The sequence below is a fragment of the Podarcis liolepis genome (assembly GCF_965112155.1).
Source record: "Podarcis liolepis genome assembly, chromosome: 13".
NCBI classification, from domain to species: Eukaryota; Metazoa; Chordata; class Lepidosauria; order Squamata; family Lacertidae; genus Podarcis; species Podarcis liolepis.
This window is the reverse complement of record NC_139573.1, coordinates 11,068,340-11,078,389: the sequence shown is the minus strand read 5'-3', so window position 1 is coordinate 11,078,389 and position 10,050 is coordinate 11,068,340. Positions and strand designations below refer to the sequence as shown.

General features: G+C 47.9%; 1 protein-coding gene across 2 annotated transcripts in view; it reads left to right on the top strand.

Moving 5' to 3' along the window:
* Positions 1-1,816: 1,816 nt before the first annotated feature.
* PFAS (phosphoribosylformylglycinamidine synthase) overlaps positions 1,817-10,050 on the top strand; it is a 48,845-nt gene continuing 40,611 nt past the window's right edge. Inside the window, exons 1-6 of one of the 2 annotated variants that reach the window (XM_083471084.1) lie at positions 1,817-2,110; positions 6,855-7,002; positions 7,229-7,364; positions 8,425-8,530; positions 8,659-8,845; positions 9,548-9,653. In XM_083471084.1, the coding sequence (XP_083327210.1) occupies positions 6,864-7,002; positions 7,229-7,364; positions 8,425-8,530; positions 8,659-8,845; positions 9,548-9,653 (674 nt within the window). In that variant the 5' untranslated portion in view covers positions 1,817-2,110; positions 6,855-6,863. Of the gene's footprint in view, positions 2,111-3,962; positions 4,120-6,854; positions 7,003-7,228; positions 7,365-8,424; positions 8,531-8,658; positions 8,846-9,547; positions 9,654-10,050 lie in introns of those variants that run through there. The other variant, XM_083471085.1, reaches the window with a different exon arrangement.

Sequence of the window (10,050 nt, the reverse complement as noted above, 5' to 3'; positions counted from 1 at the left end):
GATGAGGCATTTTGCTGCTGCTCTGACGTCAGCAGAGCAACTAAAGGAGAGGTAGCAGTAGCTGCACATTTGCTCTGCTGAAGGCATTGGCTGAGCAATCTCAGGAGCTTTCAAGTATGGGAATTCATTTATATAAATGCCATATTAGGTTAACTACAGTAACATTCCCCCCCCCCTTTTTTGGCAATGTACACTGTCTTTTTTCTCTGTTTTGTTTTCTACGTGGGTACTATTTCCTGTTTCTTCTTTCTTGTTTCTTGTCTTGCTCTGTGTGCTTCTAATTTATCAATGAAGAATAATAATGATAATTGTTATGTACTGAGTTGAATAGGATCCAAAAGGCAGCAGTCTGATTGATCCCAGTCCACCCGGAGCCACCCAATCCAGCTCCAGGTGGAAGGGAATCCACAACCTGATTGGCCTACAGGAGAATCCCGGAATTAGCCAATCACGTGAGGCCCATTGTGTAAATACCGTATTTTTCGCTCTGACGCACCAGACCATAAGACGTACCTAGTTTTTGGAGGAGGAAAACAAGAAAAAAAATATTCTGAATCCCAGAAGCCAGAACAGCAAGAGGGATCGCTGCGCAGTGAAAGCAGCAATCCCTCTTGCTGTTCTGGCTTCTGGGATAGCTGCACAGCCTGCATTCGCTCCATAAGACACACACACATTTCCCCTTACTTTTTAGGAGGGGGAAAAGTGAGTTTTATAGAGCAAAAAATACGGTAATGTATATAAGGCAGACATTCTGGGTGAACTTCCATTCCTCCTCACCACTATGAGCTGAATAAAGAGCATGAAATCCACTCTTGACTCAGAGTATATTTCAATAATAAAAAGTACAGGAAATGACCACCCTCCGCCGTTAAGTTTCCCTATATCCAGCCCGATCTGTTGGCTCCCACCTCAGCAGCGTGATAGACAAACCCCATCTGCTACAGTTTGGATAGTTAGAATCTCTTCCTTTTGCTTGTTCTGGATGAAAAGAAGCCACCTGCGTCAGGCCAGTGCCCCAATCTGGTCCAACATCCCATTCTCACAGTGCCTTCCTCCTGCTGGAAGCAAACAAGCAAAAGTATTCAGAAGCAGCAGAGGTAAAACCCAACCACCAAGATTAGTACCCACTGACAGCTTTATCCTGCATGAATTTGTCTAATGTAATAATTCTCCCATCAGTACCTCATTTGTCTGTCTGTCAAGAAGGAAGATGAGCTTCAGTTGGTAAAAGAAACAAGCAATTCTGGCAGAAGGCCCTGGATAGAGAGAATTGGACCCTAACTGTCAGAGGCTGGTTTTATAGTTAGTTGCTGAAACTCAGGCCTAGGGCCCAAATAATAGAATTGTAGAGTTGGAAGGGACCCCAGCAGTCATCTAGCTCAACCCCCTGCCATGCAGGAATCCTGCCCACAGCTGTCCCTGGATGGGCTCGAACCACCAACCTTCTGGTTAACAGCAAGACACACTGACCCATTGTGTCCAGCCGTCTCTAGCTGGCCCTTGGGACTCTGCCCAAGCCATACCTATCCATAGCTATCAGCCATTATGGATAAATGGAACTGACATCTTCAGAGGCAGTGTATCTGTAACTATTTATTTATTTGGTGTGGCTAAAGAACAGCGTTTTCAGAGCTGCTGCCTCCGGACTCTGCTGCCTGCTGAACCAGACTGGTGGTCTGATCCCAGATGGCTTTTTCTGTATTCACCAGGAGCTGGTTAATAATAGATCTGGGAACTGTTAATCGCTGACACGCCAAAGGTTCAATGACAGGAGGGCATCTGCTTATCCACCCTGGGGAGGGTCACCGAATTCCACAAAGGTAAAAATGATCAATTCCATCCCCCCAACCCCAATTAATTTTGGGAGACTTGGGTCTTAGCTAGTTTAAACCTGATCATGATGTGGCAGGGAGCAATAGTTTCTAAAGAATGGTAAAAGTGCCTTTGTGGTTGGATGTCGAAATGTACACTCTGGCTCAAATCTGAACTTTGGTCACTATCTGCACATATAAATTTAGAGTGGGCTGAGAAGGGAAGGAGCTCCACAAGCGACAGGGAGCCGTGGGTGGCAGAGCTTAAACTTGGGCGACTTAAGTAGCAGAGCAGAGGGGTAAGTACAACACCCATTTATTTTATTTATTAAAGCAATAGCTCTGGCTAATAAGAGCGCAGTAAAGGCACTGTGTGCAGCAGAAGCCAAATCCTACAATAACTTAGAATCAGAATTGGGAGAGGCCTGAGGGTCATCTAGTCCAACCCGAATCCAATGCACGAATCTCAACTAAAGCATCCATGACAGATGGCCATCCAAACGCTGCCTAAAAACATCAAAGGAAGGAGAGTCCATTTCCTGTGTTTCCTGGTTCATGCTAACCATCGTTTGCTGTGAAATCTGAAGGGGGAGGGGGCGGCACAACAACATATCACTGTAGTTCGTTGTGCAAATCACACAGCACCCCTGATTGACTTTAACTGCAATACCTTAATTTGTTGGTATGTGACTGAATCCCACCAGAAAACAGCAATATTCTGGATGTGCCCTGGTCAGGTTTTCGAGGTAATCGACCTACGGTTTTGGTTGCTCTAATAAAATTGTCACTCTAATAAGGACTTTGGAATTTTCCTTTCTTTTTGTGCTTCCCCCTCCTGGCATTAGACTTAGCTACTAGTGTATATCCCTAGTTATAGGCCAGGCATCCAAAGTCTGTTTCGGGGGCCTAATCCAGCCTGCCGATCGATGTAATCCGGCTCCCGTTGCAGCATATGTCCTGGGGTAAAATCCTTCAAAAAGCTCAAAAGTTGGAACAACTTGGGGGTTAAATCCTCAAAAAAAAAAAAAAAAAAAGCTCAATAACTTCAATCCTTAAAAAAGCTCAACTTTGGTTGGCCCTCACACATGTTCAGATAATCAAATCTGGCCCTCTTTGAAAAAAGTTTGGGCACTCCTGTTACAGGCTGAATGTAGACACATCAAAAATGTGAATCAGTTAAACAGGTTGTGAACTTCATACAGGGAAATCCCATTGGCGAAAGACAACCATCTGGTGTTACAGTGTTATAACGCATATAAAGTGCTTTATCTTTACGAATGTAGCCGAGTCCATTATAAAGTTACTCTGGGCATACTGCTAGTCTGTATCCAAAGAAACAGAAATAAGTTGTCATATAATGCATCAGACTTTTTGTCCATCTAAGCCAGGACTGCTTGCACTGGCTGGCAGCAGCAGCCTTCTGTAGTCTCTTGCCATTGCTGTTGGATCTCAATCAAGCAATCAGTAAAAAAATCTCGGACAACCAGTGATGGATTGTGAACCCATTTTGCCTGCAAGCGTGGGTTCTTCCCACAAGGGATCTTGCAAAGCTTCCTTGTCTTCACAAAAAAAAAACCAAGCAGTAGGTTCCACCGAGATTTGAACTCGGATCGCTGGATTCAGAGTCCAAAGTGCTAACCATTACACCATGGAACCTTACACAAGAAATTTCCTTGGAGAATTAGCTATCTGGCTCTGCTACCTCGTAACCCCCAGAAAGTTAATTGGATTGGACAAAGAAAAAGACAAAAAAGTTTCTGAACGACGCTCAACAAGGGGCGCGGGGAGAAGAGCGCATTCTCTGCGCGGGAGGGGAGGAGAATGAGCTAGGACTCCTGGGTTCTCTTCCTGGCTCCGATCGCAAGAATAGGTTATTTGGGGGTAAGGACTGCATTTGGGAGGCAAAATGTCGAGGTGAGGGGTGGAGATAACGACTCTCTATAGGGAAATCATACGGAGGAAGGGGATCAAGATTCCTGGGTTTACCTTCCCTCCGCCCTCCCCTCCCCCCGGCAACAAAGTTTGGCCATCGCCCCCACGTGCCTCCATTCAAGGCCGGGAGGCAGAAGGGAGGCAGGGGGATCGGCCAATGGGGAGGGCGCTGCCTCGAGTCGCCGCCTCCCCCGCGGATCGTCCCCCTTTCTCCTCCCACCAAAGGGGCTGCGCGCAGTAAACTTTTCCCCCTAGCGCAGCGAAGGCAGGCGCTCCTCTTTTCGCCCCGTGATCAAGGCACCGCCGGGGTAGAAGATCGCGCTGTTGTGGGGCTCAGAGAGCGTGTGAGAGAGGAGGCACCCCGCGACATCCACAGGTAATCGTTATCTCGATGCCACGCGGGGAACCAGCGTGGGAAGGCTGGCTGGCCCCTTGCGAGATCCAGGGGCGCGGGGATCCCAATCATTTGCTCCGCGGCCGCGCGCTACGATCTGGTGGGGTAGGAAGTGCTTCTGCGCGGGATTCGAACTCTAGACCGCTGCGGACATGTTGGGGTATAACTAGCAGAGGCTATGTGTGGCGTGCGGAAGTTGTTGGTGAGTTTCCACTTCGCAGGGCTGAATCCAATCTTTCCCGGGATTGCTTCCAGGCCGCGGAAGCTCTTGCAACAGTTCATCTTGAGGGTGCTACAGATTTATTATTTTTTGTTCCTGCTTATGTTAATTTTCACATCGCAGTCAGAAATAATACCGAACCCGCGTGTGGGTTGTTGTCCACACGTGATGATTCCTCGCTTGGAGAAAGGGCTGGTGAACAGAGGCATGCAGACGCAGCCCTGTGCCTAGAGAGCAACATGTGATCCAAACACGACTTTTTTTTTAAAAAAAGGGGGGGTGTTAGAAGAGGCCAGCCCACGATCATTTTTACAAATCAGCCCGTGTTGCCCCCTTTCACACAAATGCTTGTGCACGTGGAGAGACAGTGTCTACCCGCAGGTTGTGGCTGTAGTCAGAACATGTGAGCCAAGTATACAGTACAATTTTATTTTCTAGTTACAGGATTTCAGCAGGCAGTTGCAGGGCATGTGCAAGTTGGAAAACTGCAGAATATCTGTGGTGAACCTTTTGCAGCAGCAAACAGTATTGAAAGTGGGAGCGCATAATGTTACAATAATGAGCACAAATAATAATGAATGCACAATAAAGAGGATGTCTGCAGAGGCCCTTAGGCACCAATCACCTTTTTCTCTTCAGATATCTTTATGGGCGACTGCATGAAGTCCTCAATCTTCTTAAAATTAGCCAAGACTAACTAACCCTTAGTCTACATCCCTGACTTAAATGCATCCTCCTCCCCTGATTATACTTGCCTCCATTTCCCTAGTGCCTCCTTGAATTTTAGACTGTAGAGTCTTTGGGGGCAGGGAACTGTCGTCTTGCGCTTCATAAAACACCTTGGCACTTTGATGAGAACATTATTAATCATCAATAAGAGCATCGACACTTTAGTCAGGACTTCACTGATGGCAGTGACAGTGAAGTCCCAGTTAACTTTCGCTAGATGGTGTGAAAAGAATAAAGGATCGAGCCACATTCACAGAGCCAATCTCTGCTGGTTGCAGGCGGTGTGTGGTTTGCTGTTTTGTTCTCAGTTGGAGAGGTGGAGATTGGGGGATGTTCCCTGAGCCTTTGAAACTTGGACGATGAAGCAAGAAATGTGATTCGGAGGCCACTGACCTATTTGCTGCTTCTTATCTCTGGGATATTTGGCTCCAGTGAGCTGGCCTTTGGGACATCTGTGATTAGAGCAAGGTGGATTCTGGGGTGGAGAGGGACATTGAGGAAAGGGGGCGGGTGGGAAACTCTATGATTGATTCAGCCCACTCAGGGCCGGCTCATGCGTGAGGCAAGGTGAGGCAACGGCCTCAGGCGGCAGGATCCACAGGGGCAGCAGATCTGTCCTCCAAGGAATGCGTTGCATACAGTGGTGCCCCGCAAGACGAATGCCTCGCAAGACAGAAAACTCGCTAGACGAAAGAGTTTTCCGTTTTGGAGGTGCTTCGCAAAACGAATTTCCTATGGGCTTGCTTCGCAAGACGACAATGTCTTGCGAGTTCCTGCTGGTTTTTCCCCCTTCCCCCCCTTTTTCTAAGCCGCTAAGCCGCTTATCAGCTGATCCGATCAGCAGATAAGCCGCTAATAGTGCTAATCCTTCGATGGGCTTGCTTCGCAAGACGAAAAAACCGCTAGACGAAGAGAATTACAGAACGGATTCTTTTCGTCTTGCGAGGCACCACTGTACTGCTCTTGCCACCTCTACAGTGGCCTCTTGGTAAATAGGAGGTGCTATTGGTCTTCCCCTACCCTTGTTCCCAATGGACATCTTCACCCTTCTTCCCTGGTGAGGAGAGCGCCATTTTGTGGTTTGCCTCAGGCGCCAAAATGTCTTGAGCTGGCCCTGCCACCAAAGCCTCTTCATCTGTTGGCAGACACACACTGGTAAGCTCTGTCTGTATGCTCACCCCCCTGGCATCTTGCTCAGTGTCTTATGCCAAGGATGGGCAAGCTCTGGCCCTCCAGAAGTTGTTGGGCTACAGTTCCCACCATCCCTGGTCGCTGGCTGGGGCGTGGAGTTCAACATCCGGACGGCTAGCCTTTCATGCCTTGAGCCCTGCTCCCTCCGTTACTGTGGTCCTTCGCCTGCCATGGGTCTCTTCCTGCCGTTCTGTGGCATCTGCTCCCTTTGCCCACCCTTCCTGTCCCTGCATGGCCTGGGTAGACCAACCTAGGAAGCTGAGTCAGACCCTTGGTCCATCTAGCTCTATGTAGTCTACACTGGCTGGCAGCAACTCCAGGGTTTCAGACCCACAACCCTACCTGGATGCACCTTTTACGGAGGAGAGTGCTGTCAATGGCTACTAGATGGGCGTTCGGCCTGATGTTCTTATTGAACCTTCTACATGCAAGGCAGTTTTACTGCCACTGACTTACGTTCCTTCCGCCATCAAACCTTCCATCTCATTTTGTGTTTTTTAAAAGGAAAATGGAGGCCCCTTGCAAAACGCCATCCCAAGCAGTCCCTCACTGTTGCTTTCTCTTATTTCCTTGGCAGGACTCCGCCATGGGGGTCCTACACTACTACCAGCGGCCCAGCGAGGACGACACTGAAGTGGCCACACTTCTGCGTTCAGCTGAAGCCATCTTGGGTAATGGCCTCCAAGTGGTGCAGAAGGAAATATGTTTCAACGTCAACTGGACAGGTACAAAAATGGGACACGGACCGTGTCTGGATTCTGATATGAAACGAATGGGGAGGTATGCAGGGAGGTGTGCATATTGATTCTTTTTTTCCTTTTTGAGTGGGTAGAGGTTTGGCGTGGGGCTGCCCCCCACCCCTTCTTGTCGCAGAGCCAGTTGCCTGTTGGGCGATTGCCCTGTTGCATTGTGGGTAGCTATAACCGTTTCTCCCTTCTGTTTCCTCGCCAGGAGAAGCACCCCCAAACTCTGAGGAGACGGAGAAGCTGCTGTGGATCTTTGGTTGCCCTTTTGAACACGGCGACATCGCACCCAAGTCCTTCCTTAGCCCAACTCCTTCAGATCTGCTGATAGAGGTCGGCCCTCGGTACGTCCTGAGCTGAGGAAAAAAAGGCCTCAAGCTTATAATAATAATAATAAATTTTATTTATATCCCGCCCTCCCCAGCCGAAGCCGGGCTCAGGGCGGCTAACAACAATCAAATAATCAAACAGTCAAATAGTCACACAATCTAAAAATATTTCATTATAAAAATTAATTAAATCAAATTGATGGCAACCAATTAAGCAAAATTCTGTGCAGGTTGCCAGAGGAGGGAGTCAGGCTGCGCCCTGACCAAAGGCATGGCGGAACAGGGCACCAATTGTAGAGTTAAAAGGTACCCCAGGAGTCATCTCCCTTGGAAGTTTTTCAGCAGAAGTAATCTGGACGGTAATCTGTCATGGATCCTTTGGTTGAGATTCCTTCTTCGTTTCCTGGTTCACGCTAACCATAGTTTGCTGTGAAATCTGAAGGGGGGAGGACAACATATCACTGTGGTTTGCTGCCAAACCAGAACTAGAAACTCTTGTTTAAGAACCATGGTTTGCAATTTGTGTTTGGTGGCAAACTATGGTTTTGTGGATTTTGATGTCAGGGCAAACTGGTTACTGAGAAGCAGGGTGGAAATCAGAGTACGTTGGTAGGAAGGAGTGTCCCGCCCCGATGCCTGATCACAACAGACAAACCATGAATTAGTTGTGATGTCTGAAACTCGGCCTTTACAGCTGAATCCAATGTTATATGAAAGCTTTCATTTGCTAAGTCATGCTACTTAAGCAACAGCGTTGTTTATTTGTAGGCCACATCAAAATAATTTCACATAGTTGGTTGTTATAAGCCATATGAAAATTTAAATAGTTATAAAGGCTAACAAAAACATCTATTAATGAATGTACAGTAAAATTGAACTGTCTGCTAATAATTCAAACTAAATCTTGACCTTAAACAACACCCTCCACCCCAAAGGTCTGCAGGGATCCCAAACTGCAGAAGCAGGCTTGTCTCTGGAGTCAAACAGTGTTCCTCACCTCCCAAGCCAGGTGAAAATAGACCCCCCCCCCAAGGAAGGAGCAGGTTTTGCTGAAACAAATGTTTTATGTTTGTAGGTTGAACTTCTCAACTGCGTATTCCACAAATGCAGTGTCGGTGTGCTGGGCAGCCGGACTGGAAAAGATTGACCGAATTGAATGTTCCCGTCGATACCTTTTCAAGGTGACTGTGGGTGGGTCTAAACACAGGAAGAAAACTGCTGTTAGATTCCTTATGTCACCACATATGCAAGAACCCCATAGGGATTTGGAAACGTTTAACCCAATGGCTTCCACATCCTTCTCTTTCAGTGTGGGCAGCGCCCATCGGCACCCCAGGAGGCCTCCATAGTGTCTACGCTGTATGATCGGATGACAGAGCAGTGTTACCCAGAACCCATCAGCAGCTTTGCTATAGCCACCCGCCCTGAGCCTGTGTTCCATGTTGATATTTTGGGAGAAGGGAGACCTGCTCTGGTCGAAGCCAACAACCAGCTCGGTATGAATCAGCAGGGCAAAGCTGGGCTTGGATAGAGATGGCGGACCTTCAGTGGCTATGCTCTGATTCTGAATGCCAGTTTCTGGAAGCTAACCCTCAACTTATTATTGTCTGACCCTAGCTTGCATGAGCACAGCTTTGGCAAATATCTCATCGGATCCTTTCTTCTCTCCTTTTCACTTGCAGAGACCCACGTGGATTTAGAGCAGCGTTTCTCAAACTTGGGTCTTCAGCTGTTGTTGGACTACAACTCCCATCATCCCTAGCTAGCAAGACCCAGTGGTCAAGGATGATGGGAGTTGTAGTCCAAAAACAGCTGGAGAACCAAGCTTGGGAAACACAGATCTAGAGGGATTCAGCCTTCTGGTCTTAAAGGGTTTTTGCAGAATTTTGGAGCTGTGGAAGGGACCCAAGGGTCATCTAATCCAACCCCCTGCAATGCAGGAATCTCAACTCGGGTATCCATGGCAGATGGCCATCTAACCTCTGCTTAAAAACCTCCAAGGAAGGAGAGTCCACTGCCTTCTGAGGGTGGTCATAAAGCTGTGTTCGCCCCAGTCAGAGAGTATTCTGGCCCTACCTCTGAAAGTGGAACTCTGTTCTGTCCCAGTTTCCTTTGATTATGAGAAACAATATTCTTTATTTGGCCAGGTTTGTGTGTATGTGTTTAGGATAAACTATAGACGTTTCTCTGCCTTACAGGTCTGGCTTTTGATTCCTGGGATCTGGACTTCTACACTGACCTCTTCAAGAAACTTGGGAGGAATCCCACCAGCGTGGAATGCTTTGATCTCGCTCAGTCCAACAGGTGTCTGCTTGGCTATGGGGTGCAGAGGGGTGGGGCGGGAACCGGGAGAAATCTTCCTGCTCAGTTCCCGGGGCGGCCATCTTACAGCATTGAGTTCTGCAGATTTTCACCATGTTGTGGTGAGCGGTATGCAAAGTTTTTATAAAGTAAAAGTTTTTAAACTGCAAGTTGCCTTGTGGGTGGGGGAGAGGGCCTTTTTTGGGTCAAAAGTGACTTCATTTTTTAAAAAAACCCACAACAAATAGGTGTTGGATAACCCTGTGCCAGAGGCTTTCAGAAGTCCATGGCTCCCTTGACGAACCGCATGCTTTCTGCGGCCCCCATGTGGGGCTCAGGAGCCCAGTTATGTCACCCCTTGCCTGCAGAGCTGGCAGCCTCTCACCCTTTTTTGAACATC